Source organism: Symphalangus syndactylus, chromosome 1, assembly GCF_028878055.3.
Source record: "Symphalangus syndactylus isolate Jambi chromosome 1, NHGRI_mSymSyn1-v2.1_pri, whole genome shotgun sequence".
NCBI classification, from domain to species: Eukaryota; Metazoa; Chordata; class Mammalia; order Primates; family Hylobatidae; genus Symphalangus; species Symphalangus syndactylus.
In genome coordinates, this window is record NC_072423.2 from 29,185,452 (window position 1) to 29,212,694 (window position 27,243).

The window sequence follows — 27,243 nt, forward strand, 5'->3', positions numbered from 1 at the left end:
TAGTCATAGTCAGCACTGCCAGGCACACAGCACTACTAAACATACAGCACTCTTACAATATTCACAGACACTTAAGACACAGACACAAGGTGGAGAAATGATAGACATTTTAATAATCAAATATTGGAAAGAATTTTTGGGGTGTGGGAGGAATTCTTGACACCACCATTTAGCCCTGTCTCCCTTGGATCTGCATCTGCATATGACACTCAGAATAACCGATGAAAACACAGGGTCTAGCATTAAGCAGGTTGCCAAAAGTTTGTGATTACTCCCCCACCCCCGCCGCAACTTAATTGGTTTTTTGTGTTGGGGTTATGGGTAGAAAGCCTTGGGGGCTTTATGGTAAAATGTATTCCAATAGCTGAAAGTGGACTCTGTTGTAAGTATCCTAAAAAAGGGAAAGGGTCTGACAAAAGGATATAATTAGTCTAGAACCAACAAAGCAAGGTCAATGCAAAAGCCAGGGCATGTGTCTGTAGCTGAAAGAGGAGGAAAGAGCCAATGGTCCTGAGCTGATTACTGCCCAGTTCACTGCACTTGACTATACAAGCCTGGGAGCTGCAGGAGAGCCAGCTGCCTTTCTAATTAGGACACTTGGGACACACCAAGTTTTTTGGTCATAAAAGTGGTTGTATAGATTTAATCTTTGAAACAGTCTTGAAAAACAAACAGAGATTTTGCATGGTCAGCTAGAAGCTGCTATTCTTCAAAAGAGAAGGGTGATCTATTGGGATCATCTCCAAGAAGTCCTCCTTATAAGCAGAGATGAGCCTAATCTCTAAACCCCTCAAATTCTGAAGAAAAGTCTATTTCCTCACTATTTTGAGTTTTCATTAAAGTGATAGATAACACGGTGGTGGGGGATGGGAAAGTCCTCCCACTCTAAGGTTAAGATGGAGCCAAGACTGCAATGAGATTTTAAACATCTCCCTGAACTTAAAAAAACAAACAAAAATCCTTGGCATTATGATGAGATAAAATTTAAATTGTCCACTACAGAACAATAAACTGTTTTTTTAGAGATTCTAGTCTTTTCCTCTTTTAACCTTCTTGGTTTAAAGTGTCTATGCATTTATATTTAGTGAAAACAAATGGGCACATTGGGATTAAAACTCCAGAGTCAGAATCTGGCCCATGTAATATTGGCATTAATATCACTTAGCTATAACCAAATGAACTAAGTGCTCAGGAATAGCCAACTAAACACTTCTGTCAGTTGTCAATCTCTCAGTGATCCCAACAGAGCACAGTGTGAGGACGGTAGTACAGTCCTCTTCAAAGGGACAGGGAACAAACACAGTGTGGTTGTGATACCCATCAAATTATACCACTGAATTACAAAATGTTTTTAATGTCTCCCCTTATAATTATATTGTAATGTGTGCCACAATTTGTAACACATTTGAACTTGGTGTTTCTTTCATTAGTTAATACCTAGATCTACGCAAGTTGCTCTAATTAGATTGCTTTCTGAAAAGAAAAATAAGGCAGGTTTAGGACCAGGCAGAACGTGAGCATAAGGATAGTGTCTTTCCTTACCATATTTGGTTAAAACCAGGCAGAACGTGAGCGTAAGGATAGTGTCTTTCCTTACCATATTTGGTTTAATTTTAGGCATGATCTCACCTTCCTAAAGAGGGGCAATGAGCTGATCACTGAACTATAGCACATTTTTAAAGAGTTATTTGTCGCATTGCAAGCAATCTAGATGAGATTTCAGGAAAAGAATGAGCTACCCCACTCAAATGCATAACAAATATGCTTGGCTGGCATTTGGAAAGAAGAAAGAGACTTATTAAAATTTAACATCAACTTGGCCAGACTTTGGGCTGAATTGGAAGAACAAAGTGCTGCTCAGTAAAAAGCCAGGGATGGGAATGATTTGATTTCTACTCATATGGCTGAAATAAAGAAAATGAGAATGGCCAGCTACTTCCTTCATCGCAGGTCTACATAATCTTGGATTCCAACTCTTGCCACTGCACTATGGCTTTTTCTTTTGAAATGCTTAATTTGTAGTTGTATAGATCTGACTTCAGTGGAAAGAGGGAATATCCAGTGCTACAATGTTATCAAAGAGAACAAATGGTTCTGGATTGGTGGTGGTGCACACAATGATACGGAAAATGATTGCACCTCAGCACTAGTCACCTGGGCGCCTGGCCTGGCCAAGATCCTCCTCTACTTTAACCCAGCTGGAATGGGTAACATGGTTACCACATTTTGGGGTACACAGGATTCCATAACAACTTCTAAATATTCTTCTTCCTTTTCCTTTATGTGTCCCAGGGTCTTAAGCTGATTCACTGCCTCTATATTTTGAGAGAACACCCAGCCCAGTGTATGGGTTGGGATTATGGGAGACACTAAACTTAGGCTGGAATGGCCTTACAGATGTGGCCACAGTGCTATTATTTGCCATAACAATGCCTACATCAAGAGACGCAATGCTACCCACAACATAGGCTTTCTTTGTGATCATGAAAGATGCACTGCCTTATATCCCACTCACCACAGAGGGATCATCCTGCTGTAGAATGACTGGATGGACTGGTGAGGACTGCATCAGAGGCATTTTTTTTTTTAAAAAAGGAATCACAAGGGTGTCCATCGTGATTTGCTTATTTTGTCATGAAGCATCAAAGTTACCCAGAACCTTAAACACATCAAGTACAAATGCAACACATACAAGCAAAGCGAATTCAATAGGATTCCTAGCAAATTATTAAACTCCACGGTGGTAGGGCAGGGAGTAGTTGCAGAGGGAGGGAGTGAGATGGTGATAGAGATAGAGATAGGGAGATAGACAGAAGATGAGATATGCAAACCAGTTTTTTATGTTTCCATTTTTCAGAGTCTGATCCCACCAGCAAAACAGACCCTGCCCCAGTTGGCCAGTGGCCTCTGATTATGAGGACTATCTGAGCAGAGCTGCAGAAACTATAGCGCTAGTCCTCATAAAAATGAGAGGCAGTTTATTATTAAAATCCAAACATGAAAATACTTCAAACCCTTTCGTTAGCAGCATAGTCCCAAATGCAACATTCCCTTTATCAATCAAGTCTAAACCATGTGGCTTCAATGCATCTGTCCTGCTAAATCTGCTAAAACTCTTAAAAGAGCAGTGCAAAAGAGAAAAGATATCTTTCCTTTTAAATGGCAGACAATCCTTCTAAGACATTCTCTAGGGTTCTATTCTGAAGACTATTCAATTTGATTTGGGGCACTTTTTAAACAGCCACTTGGCACTTTCCGTTCAGAGTTCTTAGGCACAGTGTGACAGAGTCAGCTTTGTGAGCCCTTCCCCATGCATTCGGTACAGCAGCTGAAACTCAGCAGGCAGCTGGTGGGACTCCTGCCACTTGGTGGTAAATTTGGTTCCTTTTTTGTCATAGTAATGGTATGGAAGATCTTCCCTTGTGTTGGGGTCAAATCCAAAAGGCCAAAATCCATACAAGTGGATCTCTTCACATATTGCTGATGCAAGGGTGTACATAAGAATACCTGTGCTCAGCCGTTTAGGTGACAAATGTTTGTTTTTCCAGTACCTGTGGAACAATAAGTACATGTGGATTCAGAGGTCAGCGTTGAAGGTTCCAATCAGCAAGGTCTATCTGACTGGGCTGGGTAGCGGATTTGTTAATGTAACTTAAATAGTGCTTGCTTTTAGGCGACCAAAAACAACTTCTGGGCACAACTGGCTACATAATCTGTGAGATCCAGCAAGAAATAAAAATGTGGACTCTTGGTTCAAAAAGTATTGAAAATTTCGAGTGCAAGAGCTAAGTATTAAACCAAGTGTTGGGCCCCTCTTAGCATGGGATTTCCTGGGATCACACTGTTTGCACACCTTTGAAGCTGGCCTTTGAAGCTGCCCCCGGGTTTTTCTGAAGTGGTGTGGCTCTGACTCAGCGGTGACACAACAGAAGGCCACCAAAAAGAATGACTGTGCTTTTCTTACTTAAAGGGCTCTTGGATAGGGTGAAGGAGGTCGTTTAATCTAAGGGAAACTCCTCTGTCTCTTCCTTTCTCAAACCTAGAGATAAACCCTTCATTCGGGGTTTAGAAAGATTGTGGAGCCTTATTTTTCTTCTCTCTTGTGAAAAATTGTATTCCTTGCTTCTTTGTCTTCTAACTAGGGGTTCCCAAGCCTATCTTCAGCATGCCACAATCTGGCATGCTAAATTTTTTAAATTCAGAAAGTGTGTAAGATACATTAAGTGTAAATAATAAATTACAGTTATTAGTCCTTCCACATTTAAATAATATTAATACTCTGAAGCCTTCCTGCTGACACTGCCAAATATTTGAGGCTTCTATGTGGTGTGTGTATTTATCACTGGAGATGCAGGCAGAATGAAACTGTGCATTAGTCAGGTTTCTGTGGACTGTATTTCCTTCCAGTTTTCATTGAACCCACGTATTTTTTTGAGGCCTGAGTGGCTATGAAACATTATGATTAACTCCACTTTTGTGGCAGGCAGCCACACAGGATAGTTTCTGGAAGTTTCTAAGCACATGTAGTTTCTTCTTCACTACTTGAAGATTTCAAAGGTGAACCTTTCCCCTTCCAAATGAAATTTAAAAGTTAAGTCTTGGTTTTAATATTCCTGTCTAAGGAGCTAGAATGACTCTGACAACCCTTTCAGTATAGTCAAACTTAAACTGAACAAAAGAGGAGCAAAATGAGGAGATCAAAAGACCATGGGACAGGTTGGCAGGAGACCTGACTTCTAAGTCTGGTCTTGCTCATTTAGGGCATTGACTTTGGGTAAATAACTTCTGCTCCTTGTACCTCAGTTGATTTATCTTTAAACTTAGGAGTTGGGCGACATGACCACTTAAAAAGGTGACTATATATCCTGGGGAACTGGGACAGTCCCAGTTTGTCAGTTATCTGTGTTGTAATTATTAATAGCACCCTCTTTCTCTCAAAGAAAAAGTCCCAGTTTGGACTGTAAATTATGGCATCACTCTACCATTGAGATACAAACCAGTTTATTAGGCTGTAATTCCTCCTCCTATGAGAGGTCAACTAAACAGATCTTACATCTTAGGAGGCTACAGGATGGGAAAAATCTATTGTGGAACAAAGATCTTCAGAATTCCCTGTTTACCAGGTCTCCCAGAACCCACCCCAACTTATAATAATATTTAGGGCTATGTTAGGACACTGAGGCTACTTACATAGGAGAAACTGAAGTTGAGATAATTTTCTCCAGATGATTTAAAAGAAAAAAAAATCTACAATTAATCTTGTTTTATAAAATGCCCTGGACCAGTGGTTCTCAATTCTGACTGCATATTGGAATCATCAGGGGAGTTGTTAAAAAATACCAAGTACCTGGTCTCCACCTCCCTGCCCACCAGATAAATTACATTAGGATCTCTTGAGGCAGAGCCTAGATAATAGTATTTTTAAAGCTCTCAAGTGATTCTAATATACAACCAGAGTTGAAAATCACCAGACTAGATGAAAATACTGCATCTCTGGCTGATCTGTCTATCAAATTCCAAGAGATAACAACATGCTCATAAAATACTTTTTTCATGTTTTTGCACTCAAATATCAGATTATAAAGGCAGATTGTGCAATTTATGATTTATCTAGGTGTTTTGCTAACCTTGGACATCCACAAAACACATAAATTTAAGTCAACTGCATCGTTTCTGAAAAGAAAAACCACTTGATTTGTCTCTAATTTAGCCATTGGCATTCTTGGAATATAGCTATCTATTTAAAGAAAATTCTTGATTTGTGGTTATTTCCATGACTGCTCCATAGCCTTACTACCAAGGGAGAGGACAGAGAATACAGACGGGAGACTGATGAAGCACCAATCCTTCCATCTGACACTTGGTCCAGCTGTGGGTAGATGGAACTTCTTAGCTAGAATAATTCATTCATTCGCTCATTACAAAAGATATGAGTTTCTTCTAATTACTACTAAACTCATCACAACAACTAATGAATTGGATGGCTCCCACGCCCAAGAGATTACAACATTGATTTGCCATCTGGTGGAGTATGAGTAAAATGTAATAAAATATACACACCTGTTGACATGTTGCATTATATTTCCCGGCCAAGCCAGTTGGACTTTTAACTGACCTCTGTGTTCAACAAAAAAGTCAACTAATGTCCTGGTCACAGTTGCTGAAGTGTGGAAGAAAAATGCAGGGATCCAAAGAATGGCCCCGTCAAGCTTTTTTAAACTGAGGAAAAAGTTATTACGGTCCTGAATAGTCAAAAGATTGTTGTAGTATTTTTCCAGGATGCTGGGGTTGAAGGTGGTAAGATTGGTTTTTCTTCCAACATCTCTTTGGAAAGCCTCCGTAGGGGCGAAATTGCAACGGAAAACAAAATCTGATTTATCTATTTCTTGTCCACACTGGCTCCCTGTCAGGATCCCACTATTTCCAACCACAGCACAAATATTATAATGCTTGTTCATAATGGGTGACACATCTGGAAGCAGTGACCGGAAGTTATTGCTAATAGAGAAAACATATTTATGGCTGGAATAATCATAGTGCATCAGTTGTCCAATCCGAACACTATTCTTGGTCAAAGAAAAATTTTTTATTACATCGACATGCTGAAGAATTTCTTGCCTAAAATAAAAAGAAATTCATGAAAAGCATTCCATTCAGAAGAACTGATTTTCCATCTTATGTCTTATGCTGACATTTCATTCAGAGGGAATCTTAGGCTCATTGAATCCAAAAAAGATTATACATACATAATTGTGGTCCTTGAAGGGAGGACTGCTTCAGAATCTCCACATATTCTAATCTTTCAGTCAATTTCTGGGTGTATTCTTTGAGGCTTGTAAATGCAACTTACAGTTTTAGCTTCCATACCTTGGTTTTCTGCTCTACGTGAAGAGTGTATCTTATTTGATCAGCAGGGAGGTATAGGGCAAATTGTGTCAGGAAATACAGGGAGACAATTTACATAGGCCTGAAAAAGCTCACATTAATGCACAAACATTAGTAACATAGAGTTTGTAACTAGGGTCTACTTGTTTGCTACTGTACTGAAGTGCTCAAAGAATATCAAATATCACTGGTGTCCAAATAAGAGCCAAATAGATATGAGTCAGTATAGCACTATCTATTATTAAAATATGAAGATGGTAATAGCAGTGGGTGTAGCTGAATATTTAATAGAAATGAGATGATAATCTCATTAAGGTCCTTTGAATAATGAAACAGGGAGTTTTTTTCTACTTGATTATATAGAAACGCAATTTAGTTGAATAAATCTAATCCTTAGAAAAGAAGGCTATTATAAATCCTGAAAATATGTCCATATTCTAACAATTCATTACATAAACAGGGCAAGACTGATACTTAGAACTAATTTCACGTTGCTTTCATATTGAGCTTTAAGTAAAATTAAGTATCTCTTCTTAAAGTTTCAGCTATTTAAAATATTCAAGAGAGACTGGTAACAAGCTACTTTGCTGCTAGATTCTCCAATGTTAAGTAAACCCACTGAATTTCTTACAACTTTTGCCTAAATGTAGAAGGAATGAAATGAAATGCTTTGCATATCATCACGTTGCTTGGAATTTTAATTTAAAAATGACTTCATTCTTCAAAATAGAGGCAACAGCAACTGAAATCTTTGAAACTCCCCAAGTTACCAGTACCACTCTTACAAGTTGTTAAAAAGGTAAGGCAGATTTAAAATGCTACTGGTAAAAATTTAATTAATTAATTAAAATGAGAGAAGTTTTGAGAAGGAAATATTCTTCTGACTGGTCATTTGGGTCACATGGCCTAGTGTGGGAAGAATATTTTTTATTGAGTTAGAAACGTGTCTTGGGGAAAACTAGAATGTGTTCTACCCATGAAAATTTTCTCAGCTGTCCATAAAATTAATATTGAATTAAAACCCTTCCAATTATTTAAAAAAAAAACTTCTAGAGTTTTAGAATTGATCAGTTTTCATGAACTAGTTTATAATTAAACACGTGTTTTTAAAATGTTAATCTTAATCATATGACTGTATGTTGACTTTTCATCTAAACAGTATTTTCATGAGACCATGAATACCCAGTGAATTTGTTTTAATTCTGCCCATAGATTAAACTTTTAAAAGAGAGAGAGCAATAACTAGAAATGCTAAGACCAAAACACAACTCCCTAAATAGAGTGGTTCGTAAAATAAGTATTCACACTTCTAATGAATACACTAGATGGCTCACATCCCATTTAGCAATAAAATAATCCCACCATGAAGGAAGGAGTAATGAGTTATTGTGGTTTGCTAAGAGTAGACCAGAATCACTGAGTAGAATAAATATATTTGAACAAATCTCATCCTTCTTCCTTCCACCTAAAAAAACAAAACCCCAAAACTATCTTACGTGTATAAAATGAAACTGCTACAATTAGTATGAATTAAGTTAGGTAGCTTTACAATAAGTTAAAATCTGTAAAGACAATGAAAACAGGCAAAACTAAAACAAAACCATAGTTAAATATCTACATACGTTTGGGCCAGCATTTTCACGAGCAATTTGATGGAGACAGATTGTGGCATTTTCCGTGTGTTTCAATGAAACAATACCATTTTATTCTATTTTTCAAGTTTTTTTCAGTGAGGAAATGAAAATGCATTGGGTGGTCTTTTTGCAACTAACCTTTTGTCTGTTTTTTAAAAAACAGATGGCTTTGGCAGTACTTGCCAGACTTGTTAGCTGTAAATCATGGTGCTCAATCAAGCCCAAGTGAAATACTTTTTTTTTTTTTTTGCTATTGAAATTGGTCCTGATGTGTCCTTTTTATGAGAGGACACTACATACGCAGGAGAAGGTTCCTGATCATTGCTTTGTGCAGTCATGCCAAGAAAACAATGCAGATACACCTGGTGGTGAGAGTGGGGGGTATAGATGTTTGTTGTTTTAGATGTTTTTGTTTGCTTGTTTTTGTTTTGTTTTGTTTTGAGCTCCAGAATCCTTAAAAGCACCTTTCGGATCTTTTCCTCCTATCCTACCTTTGATGTAAAAACGCTGTCCGATTAAACGTCCACTTAGAAGGTTTCTCTTGGAGTTCCTGGGTGAGAGAATTCGTAATGGGCACAAATGACGGGTCTAGAAACTTCAGTGCAAATTGTGACCTGGAGAGGAGCATGAGCACAGACAAGCGTGCTGGCCTCAGCTCGGGGAAGCCGAGGTAGCCATTAAAGTCCAGCGGCCGGGGCGGGGGCGGCTGGCACGCGCGCGGGCTCCGTTCCGTCCCGGAGCCCCTCTCATTTGGTCCACCCACTGCTCCCACACACACCCGAGAGAAAGAAAGAAAACTAGGGAACCCCATCTGCATTGTCCATCCCTCCGGGTGCCGGAGAGACCATAAAATGGCGGTTATGCGGAGAGCAGGGTGCACGCGGGACGCAGGGCTGAAGCCCGCGGCGCTGCGAGGACCAGGGAATCAGCACCGTGGACAGCGGCCACCCCGCCAGCGTGACCCGCTACACCCTTGCAGCCCCGAGGAATTGTTTTTGGAGAAAAGGCAGAGGAAACCGGAGACCCAGGGAAAGGCTGGGGGTGGTTCCTGCCTTAACCTCTTCCTTCCCGAGCCCACGTCCGATTTCACTTCCTATAACTTGGCTGGGGACCCCCGGCCAACTCCGCTCCTCTGTCCAGGCGGGGCTCCTCTGGGTTCCTCGCCTCGGTCCCAGCTTAGACCACAGGTGGCACTTTGTAGTTGCCACCTGCCCGTCAGGAGGCCCCGCTGGGAGAGTTCCCGGGGTCACAGGTAGCGGCGGGGGCTCTCGCAGAGCGGCGTCAAGCTGCGCCTGGAGCCTTCTCAGTCCGGCCCAGCGCCGGGCAGTGACTCCGACCTGGCGAGGGTGGGCGGCCCTTCCGAGGCTCGCTTCCCGCAGGGGGTGGGGGAATTGCAGAAATCCCGGAAAGCGGGGGTGGTGGGGGGTGGAGGGGCTCGGTGGCAGCGGGGAAAGGGTCGAGGGAGAACGCCCCACAGGCTTCCTGAGAATAAACCCGCGTGTCCTTTGATAGGGGTGGGGGGGGAAAGGAGGAGGGCGCGAGGGGAGTCCGGCGCCTGCGCCATTAAACCGCCCGCACCGACCCGGGCCCGGCCCGCGGAGTCTGCGGACAGGGCGCGGGGAGGGCGCTCCCCTCACGCCTGCCCATCTCCGCTCACCGCCCCCTCCCGAACACACACACCGTCTTTCCCTCCACCCTCACCCTCCTGAAAGCCTCCCCCAACCCCCATTTCTGAAATGAGGGAAGGGATGCTGAGGAAGAATAGGAGAAATGCAATCACATAGATTTGGACAACGGCTTCTAGGGGCTTTGGGTTAAAAAAAAATAACAGGGAGGGGGAAGGGAGAATTAGAGAGAGGAGTGGAAGGACCGCGCAGTTATCTGGCCCAAAGAGTCTCGGAGAAGCCAAAACACCCCTCCCCCACACCTCCCCTTCCCCAAACACCCCATCAACCAAATTCCCGAAGGCGCTAACACAGAGGCCCGCACTCACCGGAATCCCGCGTGGAACATGTACATTCGGGGCGCCCCCGGGCTGGCGTACTTGGGAGTGGTGAAGATGTTCTCCTTTTTCAGGGACACGTAGCTGATGAGCGATAAAATCAGCAGGGCGACGCTGAGCATGACCAGCCCCAGCACACTGGCGACCCGGGCCATTTTGCAATTTCTCATCCCGGGCTGGGCTGGGTTCAGGGAAACCGGGGAAATCGGTCCATTGAGCGGCCAGCAGCTCGCTGGCGTGTGTGTGTGTGTGTGTGTGTGTGTGTGTGTGTGTGTGTGTGTGAGCGCGCGCGCTTGTGGCGGAGGAGGGGGACCCGGGCGGGGGTGGGGGGAGGCGACAGGGGCCGGGGGTTGGGGCCGGCAAGAGCCCCGGAGAGCAGCGGGACCCCCTAGGCAGGGGCGCGCGGGGCCGGGTGCCGAGCAGGAAGATGGAGGGGCTGCGCGGCGGCGTGGCGAAGGAGCGCGCAGCGCCGTGCGTCCCCGGCCGCCGGCTCAGGCTCCCCCGCGCGTTTCCAGCGAGGCTGCCATCTCCGCCGCCGCCTGCAAGATAAATGTGATTGGAATAATGTTACAGTTCGATCTAAGCACAGGATTTAATTAATGAACTCTAATCTCCCAAATAACCGGGGGGAGGGGGTGCAGGAGAGGGAGGGAGTAGGGGGAAATGGTGGAGGGAGGGGGACTGAGGCTGCCAGGCTGCAGCCCGAGCCTATGGCCTCCCCGGCTGAGGGTGCCGGCGAGGAGGCGGCTGTGGGGAGACGGGATCCCAAACTTAGTTTAATGGACCATTCATTACTTTATAATATCACGGAATAGGGAGACAAATAACCGGATTTTCTGTCCTGGAGGGTAAACAACAGCTGAAAGAAGCAGGGAGAATGGTTTTTGGAAGGCAGCTGTTTAAAAGCATCTCCCCTCATTAAGGCACCGCCCTGGCCCCCCACCCAAAAAGGAAGCTCCAAACAGCAACTGGGCCTGCCTGCCTCAGGAGCCCTTAAAACCTTCTTGGAATTTGCCAGAATTAGTCCCCTATCCGCCTTTTATGCCCACCACATACTTCACTTATCCCTTAAGAGTGGGTAGTGCCTAGCAAAGTTGCGAGGTGACCTGTGAGTCGGGAGGGCCTGCCTTCCTCTCCCCTTTCCGTCTTCCAGTGGATGGACAATGTGCTTGCCCCTGACTTGACTGGGCCTGGTGAAGTCAGCCCTGGCTTAACTCTCCGTTGCCCACTCTTCACACTCATCCTTCGGGCCTGGCCTCCTGATGGGTTAGGTGGCCTGAGCCTCCCAGAAGCTGAGGCCATTAAAAAACACAGAACTTTGTATGAAAGAGCCCAGGAACCAAATTAAGAGAGGCTGCCTCTGAGAGTGGAAGGCAAACGCACTAACACTTTGCATTGCTTGAACTTAAATTTATTTTAGCATATTCACATGTTTCTTGTATATCCATTAGAAATACAAATTAATCCATTTTCAGTCACGCAATTGGGTGCTCAGGGGAAACTTGCATGTTTCTTTAGCTCTGTCCTTTGCAATCAGCTTATGGCCTCTGCTACCCTAGCTTTACTCTTCGCTTGGTCCTCCCAATACTAGTCAAAAAGTACTAATGAGGGAAGCTAGGGGTGAGAAATTGGCCTTTGAGTTCTGACAAAACAAGTTGAGATTTTTCCAGGATGGTTATGACTTCTTTCTCCCTGAACTTCTTGCCTTGTGGGCTTTCGTGGACCTAATGTTATTATCTGTCTGGAGGCTGTAAATTCCTTGAAGGGGTGAGCTCCTGGATTGTAAGCTTCTGCAGAGCAAGGCTTGTCTTCCTTCTCCAATACTGTCTCTTACACACACGTCATGCTTGCTAAATGTTTGAAGACCTGATGAGCTCCCTTGGGAAACGTATCTGTGTGGTTGTGGACAGTGGCACAAAGAGTGTTCCTATTTGTTTCCAATGACAAAGGGGGTCACTTTGCATCCACTAGGGACTTTTTAACCAAAATCTAAAAGTGTGTGTCAGGAGGACACAAATAACCTCCTTTCCTCTGTGAGGCTTTTTTATTATTTAAAAAAATTTAGAAAAGGCTTGCATGCCTGGATATGATGAACACTTGAACTGTATTTTTTTAATTGCTGTTTTTTTTAAAAAAATGATTGTATGAGTAAGGTGTAAAATGCCAAAGGGAGTAAGATCTTAAGAGAGCCATCTAGGAATGACACCTGTTAGAAAAAGTCTTCTTGAACAAGAACATGCTATGGAGAGGCAGCCCGAGGTAGTGTTACACCTTCAGACTCTGGAGCCAGAAAGACCTGACTTCAAAAGCACACTGTGGGTATTATCAAAAACACAAAAAATAACAAATGCTGGCAAGTATGCAGAGAAAAGGGAACTCTTACACACTGTTGGTGGGAATGCATTCTAGTACAGCCACTATGGAGAACAGTACAGATGTACCTGAAAAAAACTACAAACTGAACTATCATAAGATCCAGTAGTCCCATTACTGAGCATTTATGCAAAGAATGGAAATCAGTATGTCAAAGAGATATCTACCACCATGTTTATTGCCACATTGTTCACAATAGCCAAGATATGGATCAACCCAAGTATTCAACAACAGATGAATGGATAAAGAAAATGTGGTATATATACATAATGGAATCCCACTCATCCATAAGTAAGAATGAAATTCTCTCATTCTCAGCAACAGGAATGAGCCTGGAGGACATTATGTTAAGTGAAATAAGCCAGGAACAGAAAGTTAAACACCGCATGTTCTCACTCATACACAGAAGCTAAAAAAGCTGATCTCAAAGAAGTAAAAAGTAGAACAGAGAATACTAGAGGCTGGGAAGTGTAGGGGGGAGAGAGGATAAAAGATTTATTAAAGGATACAAAATTACAGCTGGATAGAAGGAATAAGTTCTAGTGTTCTATAGGATGACTGTAGTTACAATAATGTATTGTATATTTTCATATACCTAGAATAGAAGATATTGAATGCCCCAAAACAAAGAAATGATACAAGTTTGAGATGACAAATATGCTAATTACCCTGATGGGATCACTATATATTGTATGTATCAAAATATCACTATGTGCCTATATATGTATGATTATTATGTATCAATTAAAATAAATGCTTACTCTGGCATCCACAGCCAGGTGACCTTGGGTAAGTTACAACTTCTCTGTGTTTCAGTCTCCTCATCTGCAGAACTGGGATAAAAATCTCCCAGGGTTTGGGGGAAGATTAAACAAAGCATATAAAGGCCTTTGCACCCCGGCCTATATTAAGCAGTTAATAAATATGAGCTAACAGCTTGGGTAAGTTTTTAGTGTCTTTTTCTCTGACCCTGTAAATGTCCTGCTACAGAGTACATAGGAAAAGATGTACTTGGGTGAGATATTTTCTTGCAGAGAATAGCAAAGATCAAGAAACTCTTCTGTTCCGTTTATAAAACAGCATTGCAGGCTTTCCTGAGACATCTGATATGGGTTCACTCTGCCTGGATTTAAAAACTGATGTATTACTTATGCTTAGCACACCTCTGTGAACCTTCTAAAGAAAGTCCTAGGAGGATGATTTTCATATTGCATATGGGCCACTGAAGGTCACATGATGTAAAGGGACCAAATTAGCCAGAAAATAGGCAGGCAGGCATCCTTATTACATGTGCCAGGCTTATGGGTGAAAACAGATTGCTCAATAATTACCAGGGGAATAATTTTGGTGGTGGTGCTTCAAAAAACAACTGTAGCTACTGGATAAGGGATTTTTTAGGCCTGGGATTATAGCTATTTAATAATTAAAAAAAAATCAGGACATTTTTACAAAATATCACTTATCAAATTTCACTGGAAATCAGCCCTGTGCAAGAGTATAGGAGAGTGAAAATAAGAAGCACAGAAGTGAAAAATCCCCCAGATTTAATGTTTTCTAGGAGAGTGTTATTCTAGACATAGGAACTTACTTCCCTTCTTCCACTCTCATGAGTGCCCACCTTTTTGGAACACAACTCTGCTCCCTGGCTAGCCCCTCACCAACCCATACTGGCCAAGAACAATTTCCAGGAACCCATTTAGGTGGGAAGGCCAGGAAAGGTGGTGTATTTTGTTAGAAACAGCATTGTTCCTTCGGGAGGCAGAGGCGGGCAGATCACTTGAGGTCAGGAGTTTGAGACCAGCCTGGCCAGCGTGATGAAACCCTGTCTCTACCAAAAATACAAAAATTAGCCGAGTGTGGTGGTGGGCCCCTGTAATCCCAGCTACTCAGGAGGCTGAAGAAGGAGAATCATTAGGACCCAGGAGGCAGAGGTTGCAGTGAGGCAGAGGTTGCAGTGAGCCGAGATTGCGCCACTGCACTCCAGCCTGGGTGATAGAATGAGGCTGTCTCAAACAAAACAAAACAAAAAGAGCATTGTTTATTCATTAATTTGTTTCTGTTTTCTTTAATCATTCATGAAATGAAATGTGTTGGTTATCGGACACCATGCTTGGCAGACTTAGGGATTATAAAATCATCCTTGACCCCAAGATGCTTATGGTCTTGTTGGGGAGAAGGATGTAAACGTAACAGAGGTACTACGCAAAAAGCTCCACCCTAGAGGACTGCTGAGAAAACTGGCAACACGCTTTGTCTGGGAGGTTAGCAAAGTTCTTCATGGGGATAACATTTGAGCTGGATTTTAAAGCATGAGTAAGATTCATTAGGTACAGAAGTTTAGAAAGGCCATTCCAAGTAAAGGAAAGACTAGAAGCAGGAAAGATTATGGTGGGCTTGGGGAAGAGCAAGAGGTAGGAGGTGACTGCTGCAAGAGAAGAGCCTAGAAGGCTAGAGTCAGATCGGGGTGGGCCTGTGGGACATGATAAGGACTTGATCAGGATCCTCTCGCAGCACTGCTCAGAACCATCCAAAGTTCACAGAGAGGAGTGACTCAATGTGATTTGCACTGAATGGGTGTCGAAGCAGCTGGAGCCAGGCCTGTGGGGAGGTGAGACACCAGCTGCTCCTGCGGAAGTCAGCGGATGCACCTCGTGGCCCTCCAGCCTGTCCACGTGCCAGAAGCCCCAGTGTGCCTTAATTTATCAATGAACCAGTTGGCCATTTTATGTTATGAGACACCCCTGAATAAGGCATCAGGGAATTAACTTTCAGGAGGGCAAGTGACCCCTCCCAGACAGTATGGAGATAACTGTGTGGGAAACTCAGAGTGAGTCCACTGAGGAGCTGCTCTTTGGCTGCATGTGACCGGAGTCCTTTCTGCCGGCTGTTGCCTAACACCTTGATTTCTAATAAGTCTAACAGAGGACTCAGAGGAAGGGTCTTGGAGTCTTCTGGGTTTGCCCCTCCTATTTCCCTACAGAAGATAAGCAGTCTATGAACTCAATGGTGGGAAAAGTCACTGTGGTCAGAGAAAGTGTCATAAAATCTCTCAGATGAAACAGAGGCATGAAAGTTTCCAGAGATGGAGATGGAAAGAGAGAACAGGGCAGGCAGGGCCACAGAAGTGAACAAAGATGTGGAGGCAGAAGAGGGCAAGGCTTGACGGGAGCCAGTAAATAGATCAGCCCCCTTGGAGTAAAGTCAAAACAGCCAAGATATGTAGGGCACTTAGGTGCTAGGGCATTGTAGATATTATCTATAATCTTTGCTCCCACTCCTATGAGGAAGGTATAGAATTATTCTCACTTTATAGTTAAATAAATTGACATTAAAAGAAGTTAAGGATTTGCTCAGGGTAAAGCCCCTCTGGCTGGAAAGCCCACCCTTTCCACTATTCCACACTGCATGTAAGTGAGTCCCAGGATAGAGAGCTGGAGATGTGTACAGGCCTGCGGAGGTTGAAACAATCATGTTTTGGCAGTGAGAACTACCATTGCTTCTACTGACAGTGATGACGATATCATCCAACACTTACTGCTCACATGCTATGTGTTGAGTATAACGCTGGGCATTTTACATAACTGATCTCATTCAATCTCTATTCCATTCCCCTGAGGATATAATGACCACCACCATTTCAAGAGTACAGAATCAGGCTCAGTGAGGTTGACTTTATCAAGGTCATATGGCTAGTGTGTTCTGGAAGATGATTTGGCCCTGACATGTTTCACTGGTACTTCAGAGCCCAGAGGAAGGGGGGCTTTCACTTTTTCCCTTATTCATTGTGTCTCAGAGTTCCTGAGGAAGGGAGTGCATGTTGGCAAGGGTGGAGGGGTTGGGGGCAATAAGGAAAGGACCAGAGTGGTACATAAGATATGCAGAGGCCTCCTCTGGTCTCTGGAGAAAGCTGAGTAAGGCAGGAGCCTGGGAAAGGAGGGCTAGCAATCCTGTGCAGACTGCCCTGAGACAACCTCTTATGTTCATTGTATCCTTTTAGTGCCAGCACAGCACCCACCTAGTGCTCAGTGTGAAAAGAAGTCAGAGAAGTTTGCTGTGTCCAGGCCAGGGAGAAGGTCAGTATCCAGTACTGATGGTAGAGAAAGATCTGCTCCACCGGCATGGATGATCTGACTCGCTTATTGAAGAGACCATGTTTAATTAAATTAAGTAGTTAGATTAAGTTAGATTAATATTAATACATGCACACAGTACAAAATATAAAGCCGAGGAAGGATGCCCTGTGAACAAACGCCCTCCCACTGTTATCTCTCAGGGCCTCAGTTACCCTCCCAAGAAGCAGCTGCTATTGCTGTCCGGAGATGATCTATGCCTCAGATACTAAGCATATGAGTATGTATTCATTTTTAAACATAAATGCTGAGACCAGTTTAAAATGATATTTACTTCAGGGTTTTTTTTTCTATATCTCTACAAAAGACATTTTGCACAACATTTTAACATTTCAGATGTTTGCACTGATTGCATTTTCTAGAAGCTGGGGAATTACTCATTTTGCGCCTACAGACGAATGCTTCTCTTAAAGCTCAGTGAAGTGTCTGTATGTGAAAGGAATATGGAAACTTCAAATAGTCTTTTTCTTCATTGAATAAATAAAATATATTTGGAAAGCCATCTTAAAGCTTAAGGCTTTTTGCAGCCTAGTCCCTAGGAAATGGTTTGAAAGGAGCTATTATGCTCAATTGTGTTAATCTCCCAGACTCTTGCATAGGATTTTGACTTTTCAAATGTTAGCAGAGATTACTTTTTCTAGAAGCTAAGGTATTATACTTGGAGAAGCTACTTGAAAAATAATCTTACAGTTTAGTTTTAAGCTATTGTGTCTCTTCATTGCACCAACTGTGTGTATAGGCAATCACCCATGGTTACAACAGCCACAATAACATTACTAGGTACTGTCAGGGGAGGTGTTTGAAAAAAATCTAATTTTAGCCTTCATCTTGAGTTTTGGGGCAGTTTTTCTGCCTTGTGCTTCTGAAACTATAATTGTCAACAACGTTATCTTTGAGAGCAGGGGAAAAATACTCTTGTTTGTGTATGATTATAACAGTATAAAATGGTAACATTTCCATGCAGTTTTGAAAAATGTCCTATTACTTGCTGATTTATTGATGAGTACTACTTCCACAGATGAAACGATAGGAATTGTTGAAGAATAAACTACTAAGCACCCCCTTCCCTGGGCTCTGGGCCCCCTGTTCCAATTATAAGCACATACCCCAGGCTGAGATTTCTTGTCTTGTGTTCACAAGGAATTCACATAGTAAGGAGGTCACTGGACTTTCTAATATTGAAAAACTCAGTCTCAGTAGCAGCAAAAAAAAAAAAAAAAAAAAAAAAAAAAGAAAAAAAGATTGAGTTACACCATGTTTGATATTATGGCCCTGCATGTTCTATCTCAAATCATGCTCACAATAATGCTGTATGATAACATTTTTATTCTTTTCCATTAATGTAGGAGAAAGATACTCAGGAAGGTTAAATAACTTGGCCAAGATCACAGCAGCTTTTTAAAAGATAAGATTTTAATATAGGACTGAATGACTACAATATTATTCCTCATTTCCTCCCAAGCCAGAGGTTTAGGCTTCCGTACCCTGAGGCATGAAGGATCCTTCTTCAAAGTAGTTATTTGTCATTAAGAAAGGAGCCATGGATTTGGTATTTCCATTGGCTTCTGTGCCCCTTTCTCCTCCTGGTAAGATTTTTACAAGGATGTTTGAGCACAGGGAAAGTGACTTCTCACCGGATAAGAAGATCCATGTACCCTTGTGAAGCAACCTTATATCTTCATTTCAAAATCCCATTTTGTCCTGTGGTTTTACATGAAAAAAGCTCTGAGTCCTGTTGGAGGTGGTGTAAGATGAGGGGGTGGCTGGCTTTGGTGTCTGTACTTCAGTTTGGAGAAGGGCAGCTTTGAAGTGAGCCTTTCTGCTGGTGGAAGAAGTTGGGTGAAAAATAGCAGAGGAGTTGCAGGTGGAGAATGTAATTAGCACCTTCGTCCTAATTGCAACCAGAGTAGAAGGAGCCAGGGCAGGCTCAGAGGAGAGATGGAGGTAACTGATCTTCCCGGGGATACCTCTGATGCTTTCTCCAGTTATCTGACACCTGGCTTCACTCCTAGTTAGCAGTTTGTCCTTCATTTTCTTTTTGCTCTGAATTCAAGCCGCTAATTGGAAAAAAAGAAGCTGAACTATTAAGTATGCTATTACCTTGACAAAGAATTGTATTTTTTTGGTATTTTCCCCTAAGGAAAATGTCAGCCTGAAAGTGAGTAGAAAGCACTTTGTAATCCTACTCTTCACATTTAAGATCATCTATGATTAAAGAAAGCCTCTCTCCTGGACCTTAGTCACCACAAAGAAGTTCCACTGCTCACCTGGGTACAGGTGTTACCCCAAGGGCAGTCAGAGTTTGCAGAAGATTGAGAGAAGTATTGCTTCATTTCTTGGAGACCCAGCATGGCATATATTATGTAGGTGGGCATATCCAAGTACTCAAGTAGACCTCAAGGTGGTCACTGAAAAAAACTGCTGGGTTTGGCTCAGATCTTTGCCAATCCTTCCCCATCTGCCTGAGGAATCAGGCTCTTCAGATCCTGCAGCATTGCTTGCTCTCACAGATGTCTCTCAATCTGTTCTGCTTTCCCTTTTCTTTATAACCACAGGGTTGACAATCTATTGGGGACCTTATCACAGTAAACTTCCTTTTTAACCTTTACAGCAGCATCCTTCAACTCTAGTGTTATGCCAGAAGGCTGTGTTGTTCAGCAATTTTAGGCAAAATTTGCAAGACTATGGAAACTGCATCTATTATAGATCCAGTGCAAAGCTAGCTGTGAAAAAGCGAGAGTTGCAAACAGCATTAGGCCTTTGGATAGTAGCTGTGAGCACTTATCAAAGGGTGCTGACTTTGTGAGCTCAGTGTGGAAAGGGATGCTGGTTCCACGTAGGTCTTTACAGTTGATAATCACTATCTTCAGGACCATCTTTGGGGAAAAAAATCTGACAACCATATAAATCTTACTTTTTTATAGCACTTCAATCTTTTTTCAAAGTACTGTCACATCTATTATCCCATCTTGACCTCCCAAGGAAACTGTGAGTTGGGCACAGCAAGTATTTCTATCCTGATTTCACAGATAAGACACAAAGAGGTTAAATCACACAGTAAGGCAGGAGACTGAGGCTAAACATCCATGTCTGATGTTAAGACTGCTAGTCTCTCTATGAAAAAAACACACCCTTCTTTTTAATCTCTGCAATTTAGCTTCTACTGCTATCACTCTACAAGAATCACTTCCTTATTTTCCTTGTCAGAGTTCCCTTAATTAATTATTTAAATTGACAAATCACACCTGTATATATTTATGGTGTACAACTTGACGTTTTGAAATATATACACATTGTGGAAAGGCTAAATGGAGTCAACGAACATTTGCTGAAATCCCTTTCTTTAAAGCAGTGTTTCTTTTTTTTTTTCTTTTATTTATTTATTTTTTATTATTATACTTTAGGTTTTAGGGTACATGTGCACAATGTGCAGGTTTGTTACAGATGTATCCATGTGCCATGTTGTTTTGCTGCACCCTTAACTCGTCATTTAGCATTAGGTATATCTCCTAATGCTGCCCCTCCCCCCTTCCCCCACCCCACAACAGTCCCCAGAGTGTGATGTTTCCCTTCCTGTGTCCATGTGTTCTCATTGTTCAGTTCCCACCTGTGAGTGAGAACATGCGGTGTTTGGTTTTTTATCCTTGCGATAGTTTACTGAGAATGATGGTTTCCAGCTTCATCCATGTCCCTACAAAGGACATGAACTCATCATTTTTTATGGCTGCATAGTATTCCATGGTGTATATGTGCCACATTTTCTTAATCCAGTCTATCGTTGTTGGACATTTGGGTTGGTTCCAACTCTTTGCTATTGTGAATAGTGCCACAATAAACATACATGTGCATGTGTCTTTATAGCAGCATGATTTATAGTCCTTTGGGTATATACCCAGTAATGGGATGGCTGGGTCAAATGTTATTTCTAGTTCTAGATCCCTGAGGAATCCCCACACTGACTTCCACAATGGTTGAACTAGTTTACAGTCTCACCAACAGTGTAAAAGTGTTCCTATTTCTCCACATCCTCTCCAGCACCTGTTGTTTCCTGACTTTTGAATGATGGCCATTCTAATTGGTGTGAGATGGTGTCTCACTGTGGTTTTGATTTGCATTTCTCTGATGGCCAGTGATGATGAGCATTTCTTCATGTGTTTTTTGGCTGCATAAATGTCTTCTTTTGAGAAGTGTCTGTTCATGTCCTTTGCCCACTTTTTGATGGGGTGGTTTGTTTTTTTCTTGTAAATTTGTTTGAGTTCATTGTAGATTCTGGATTTTAGCCCTTTGTCAGATGAGTAGGTTGCAAAAATTTTCTCCCATTCTGTAGGTTGTCTGTTCACTCTGATGGTAGTTTCTTTTGCTGTGCAGAAGCTCTTTAGTTTAATGAGATCCCATTTGTCAATTTTGGCTTTTGTTGCCATTGCTTTTGGTGTTTTAGACATGAAGTCCTTGCCCATGCCTATGTCCTGAATGGTATTGCCTAGGTTTTCTGAAACTATTCCAATTGATAGAAAAAGAAGGAATGCTCCCTAACACATTTTATGAGGCCAGCATCGTCCTGATACCAAAGCCTGGCAGAGACATAACCAAAAAAGAGAATTTCAGACCAATATCCTTGATGAACATTGATGCAAAAATCCTCAATAAAATACTGGCAAACCGAATCCAGCAGCACATCAAAAAGCTTATACACCATGATCAAGTGGGCTTCATCCCTGGGATGCAAGGCTGGTTCAACATACGCAAATCAATAAATGTAATCCAGCATATAAACAGAACCAAAGACAAAAACCACGTGATTATCTCAATAGATGCAGAAAAGGCCTTTGACAAAATTCCATAACCCTTCATGCTAAAAACTCTCAATAAATTAGGTATTGATGGGATGTATCTTAAAATAATAAGAGCTATCTATGACAAGCCCACAGCTAATATCATACTGAATGGGCAAAAACTAGAAGCATTCCCTTTGAAAACTGGCACAGACAGGAATGCCCTCTCTCACCACTCCTATTCAACATAGTGCTGGAAGTTCTGGCCAGGGCAATCAGGCAGGAGAAGGAAATAAAGGGTATTCAATTAGGAAAAGAGGAAGTCAAATTGTCCCTGTTTGCAGATGACATGATTGTATATCTAGAAAACCCCACTGTCTCAGCCCAAAATCTCCTTAAGCTGATTAGCAACTTCAGCAAAGTCTCAGGATACAAAATCAATGTACAAAAATCACAAGCATTCTTGTACACCAATCACAGACAAACAGAGAGCCAAATCATGAGTGAACTCCCATTCACAATTGCTTCAAAGAGAATAAAATACCTAGAATCCAACTTACAAGGGATGTGAAGGACTTCTTCAAGGAGAACTACAAACCACTGCTCAATGAAATAAAAGAGGATACAAACAAATGGAAGAACATTCCATGCTCATGGGTTGGAAGAATCAATATCATGAAAATGGCCATACTGCCCAAGGTAATTTATAGATTCAATGCCATCCCCATCAAGCTACCAATGAGTTTCTTCACAGAATTGGAAAAAACTACTTTAAAGTTCATATGGAACCAAAAAAGAGCCTGCATCACCAAGTCAATCCTAAGTCAAAAGAACAAAGCTGGAGGCATCACGCTACCTGACTTCAAACTATACTACAAGGCTACAGTAACCAAAACAGCATGGTACTGGTACACAACAGAGACATAGATCAATGGAACAGAACAGAGCCCTCAGAAATAATGCCGCATATCTACAACTATCTGATCTTTGACAAACCTGACAAAAACAAGCAATGGGGAAAGGATTCCCTATTTAATAAATGGTGCTGGGAAAACTGGCTAGCCATATGTAGAAAGCTGAAACTGGATCCCTTCCTTACACCTTATACAAAAATTAATTCAAGATGGATTAAAGACTTAAATGTTAGACTTAAAGCAGTATTTCTTGACTGTACCTGCCTCTTAGCATCATCAGAGTCACTGAAACATAATACTGGTGACCAAGTCTCACTTCAGACCAACTGAGTCTGGAACTTGAAATTAGCTCCCAGGCATCTGTGTGTTTCAAAGCTCCTCAGTTGATTCTGATGCACAGTGGGGATCAAAAACCATTGCTAGAAGCTTACCAATGGCAACCCTCATGTCAAATTTCATGACTTTTTCTTTGCTGCTAGCCTGGGGCCATTTGATACTAATTTCTTCTTTAAACTCACTCCTCTTTTGGCTTCCATAAAATGATGCTTTCTTGATTCTCTGTTCTCTGATGGCACTTTCCCTGTTTCAGTTTTTGTTTGTTCACCATCTTCGTTGTGTTTTCCCAACTCAGCCTCAACCTTTTCTTTGCATGGTCTCACAGGATACAGAAAATAGTATGGAGAGTTGTGCAGAGGATCATTTCTTTTCAAGGGCTTGGATACTTGATTGCATGCTGCACAAGGGCAGAGGCTTTATTCTAATCATGGCTGCAGCTCTAGAACCTAGGACAGTGCCAGATACACTCTCAATAACGGAATGAATGGTCACATCAATGTGACTGAATCTCATCCTGTGTATGCAGTCCTGCCCTGCATTCTAGTTCTGCCCCTCTAATGCCATCTCTTGGATGTACCATCGTCTTCTCAAAACCAACTATTCAAAACTGAACACCTTCCTTCCTCCTACAAACTTGTTGTTTTAAATGTTCTCCATCCACTTTGCTGCTTCCAGTAACCCCATCTTCCCAGTTCTTTGGGTCAGCTTTGACTCTCCCTTCTTTGTTATCCTGCCTTGTGTTAGGATCTATTTAGCTGATTCTGCCCTGCCTATGGCCCTTTTTGGGAAACAGTGCTGGGCTGTGCACCCATGACTGTGGTCCACCCACCCATTGATCAATAGCCTATGTGGTGACCAAGGAGGAAGGGTCCTAGTTCCCTCTGGAACATGGAGGCAGAGAATGGAGAATACTGACTGGCAGATATGGAGGAACTACAAGTATGGCCTGCGAGCCAACTTGCTTGGACACTGAATGGCTTTCTAGATTCATTTCCAAATCTCAAGAATCCTTTATAGAAACTCAGTTTTTCTTAAGGCTGATGACGTGAAACTCTGTTCTGGCAACACCCATCCATCATTAATTATATTAATGTTAATACTAATACTTCCTCTTTTAAAAATAATGTATATATATATTTTCAATTTGCCTCTTCCTTTATTTTTGGACCAACTAACAGAGGTCCTAACCGCCTCCTGCCTAGACCTGCTAATACATTTCTAGGAGGCGTATTTGATCCTTCTTGTCTCCTTCTGATTTGCTGCCCCTTCGGCCTGAACTTCCTAACTTCCTTTCTCTAGCTTCACCATCTGGGGAACTCATATTTGTCTTCTTAGAAAGTTTTGTTTTATGAGGTTAGGAAGGAGGAATGGCCAGGGATTAAGTAACAGAATGGGTCTGAAGTCAACCAGAATCAAGTTAGTTCAGGGACCAGTGAACCAAGTTAATGACCTAGGAAAAGTTACCTAACCTCTCTGTGCGTCAGTTTCATCACTACCAAATGGGAACTTGCAGTAACTATGACAGGGGACGATTGAAGGGGTTCAGTGAGTTAATGCATGTGATGCACTTAGCATTGTGTTGGGTGTATACTAAATGCTGAAGATGTGTTCACTTTATTATTGGCGTCTCCTCTAAGCAAGCATCTCCAGTTTCCTGCCCTCATTCTCCATTCTCCAATAAAGAGTTAGAATTAGGCATTTCTCTTATCTGCTCTCATTAATGATACATTTTCCCCTTAATTTACAATTTAGGATTAAGCAATCTTCTGTACACTGTGTTTCACAATTGGATCATTGCATTGAAACTTGACTCATCCACAAGCTATGCATCTTCTATTACCTCAGAACACACTGAGCCTCCTGATTGGTACCTGTAACAGGCACTGTCGGTGGATGCTTCTACACCCATCTTCTCCTTAAGATCAATTTCTGGGGCCGAGTGCAGTGGCTTACACCTGTAATCCCAGCACTTTGGGAGGCTGAGGCTGATGGATCACTTGAGGTCAGGAGTTCAAGACCAGCCTGGCCAACATGGAGAAACCCTGTCTGTACTAAAAATACAAAAATTACCTGGGCCTGGTGGTGCGTGCCTGTAATCCCAGCTACTTGGGAAGCTGAGGCAGGAGAATCGCTTGAACCTGGGAGGTAGAGGTTACAATGAGCCAAGATCATACCATGGCACTCCAGCCTGGGCGACAGATCGAGATTCTATCTCAAAGAAAAGAAAAAAAAAGATTAATTTCTGGTGAGTCTAATCCCACTATCCTAATTCCATATTCTTTCCACACACTCTCTCAGCGAAGCACAAGCCCCTTCTGGCCAACGAGATATGAAGGGAGGTGTCTGGGAGGATTTCTGAGAAAGATGACCTCAGTTTTAAAATAAGACCCAAGGAAGAGCAGTCCCTCTTCTTCCCCTGAACATTGTGTTTGTTGGGAGATCTGGAACGATGGCACCCATTTTGTGACCATGAGGGGAGACAGCTGAGGACAAAGCTAACACCGAGGATGATACAGTGGAAAGGCAGAAGGAGCTGGGCCCTTGAGGATGTCGTGAGCCATGGAACTAACTGATCCTGCAGCTTCCATTCACCAGAACCTCTAGCTATGTGAAGGAAAATCAAATATTCTATATTGTTTAAACCAGATGAGCTGGGGTTTAATTTGGCCAGAGACATTCTGACACAGTGCCCATGATATGTTGTTTAAGGTCTGATGTTTATTTTTTAAAAATATGGTTCCCGGTCCATGTCAGCTAGGACGTCTTGCAGAGAGACGTTTCTAATGGTAATGGATGAGAGCAGTAGGGCATCGCCTCATCACCTTACACTTCTTCTCTGCCCCAGCTTCCACCTTCTTCAAGCTCAATAGCCTGAAGATCTCCAGCCCAACTGGGAGAGGGAGAGGAAGAGGGAAATGAGAGTCCATGCCCAGGGAGCAGGAGCAGCAGGCGGCGGGGAGGGAAAGAAGGGTGGTAAGAGAATCACGAGCAATGACTGCCATTCCCTGGGGCCCCTGGAGATCAGACCTGCGCCACGTGCACTGCAGATGTCACCACACTGAATTCTCACACATCTTCCCAACAGCCTGCAGGTAATGACCACATCCCCATGTCATCAGTGCAGAAACTGAAGGTCGGAGAGACTAAGTAACTTGCCTACTGTCACAAAGTGTGGAAGTCAGGGTTTCTTCTGAGATTCGGGTGCTTGAGATCCACGAGCCCCTGAAATCATAAGCTCAGTTGTGTGTGTGTGTATGTGTGTGTGTGTGTGAGTACTTTTCTGAGGGGGGTGCATCTGTGATTCCTTGAAAAGTTTAAGGCTCACCACAGCAAATGGGGGAGGTGGGCTTCAACCCACTTCCATCTTCCTCCTGAAGCCCAGGTTCTCACTTGCAATCATGTGTTTCCTGCAGGGCTTAAGGCTCAGGCCTCCTTCCCAGCACAGCCTTTTCTCTGACTCTGCTTATGGTGCTCTACTCTGCTTAATCTGTGAGCCTGCAGTTCAATGGGCACAAACTTTCAGGATGGTATTGTAGGTTGAATTTGTCCCCCCCCAAAATATATGACGTTCTAACCCCCAGTACCTGTGAATGTGGCCTAATTTGGAAATAAGGTCAGATGTAGTCAAGTTAAGATGAGGTCATACTGGATTAGGGTGGGCTCCTGTCCAGTGACTGTGTGCTTATAGGAAGAGGGGAATTTGGATACAGAGGCACAGAGAGAAGAAGGCCGTGTGATGATGGAGGCAGAGGTTGGAGTGATGTGGCCACAAGCCAAGGAACCCCAAGAACTGCCAGCCACCATCAGAAGCCAGGGGAGAGGCACAGAACAGACTCTCCCTCAGAGCCTCCAGAAGGAACTGACGCTGCCAACACCTTGATTTTGGACTTTTAGCTTCCAGAGCTGTGAGAGAATAAATTTCTGCCTTTTAAGTCCTCCAGTTTGTAGTGATTTGTTCTGGCAGTCTTAGACAGTGCCACAGAGAGGAAAACTACGAGCAAATGACACACCAAGAGTTGCATTTGACCTGACACAAACATGGCCTCCCGACCCCTCTGGAGAACACCACAAGGCATTAGTTTCTCCTCTCACTGAGCAGTGAACTGAATTCTGAGAGCTAAGCAACTCACCCATGTCTCTCAGCTGCCGAGTGGCAGAACCAGGGTGCAAGCCTGTGTCTCTGGCTCTGAGACCCAT

The 27,243-nt window shown here is 42.8% G+C and overlaps 1 protein-coding gene across 1 annotated transcript; it reads right to left on the reverse strand.

Annotated features, from left to right (window-relative positions):
• Nucleotides 1-2,955: 2,955 nt before the first annotated feature.
• On the reverse strand, nt 2,956-27,243 carry ST8SIA3 (ST8 alpha-N-acetyl-neuraminide alpha-2,8-sialyltransferase 3). The gene is made up of 6 exons (XM_055298124.2): nt 27,177-27,243; nt 25,874-25,936; nt 10,513-11,011; nt 9,011-9,133; nt 6,061-6,618; nt 2,956-3,551 (listed from the first exon to the last, which is right to left on the reverse strand). The coding sequence occupies exons 1-6, from the start codon at nt 27,241-27,243 to the stop codon at nt 3,269-3,271; spliced, it is 1,593 nt and encodes a 530-aa protein (XP_055154099.2). The 3' UTR covers nt 2,956-3,268.

Bases quoted from the DNA above. Each gene is read 5' to 3' on its own strand.
- ST8SIA3 (XM_055298124.2), bottom strand. From the start codon at position 27,243: ATGGGTCTCAGAGCCAGAGACACAGGCTTGCACCCTGGTTCTGCCACT. The intron at 25,937-27,176 runs GTGAGTTGCTTA...TCCCTCTCCCAG, and splicing joins TCGGCAGCTGAGAGACATGG to TTGGGCTGGAGATCTTCAGG. The intron at 6,619-9,010 runs GTAGGATAGGAG...TTTTTATTTTAG, and splicing joins ACAGCGTTTTTACATCAAAG to GCAAGAAATTCTTCAGCATG.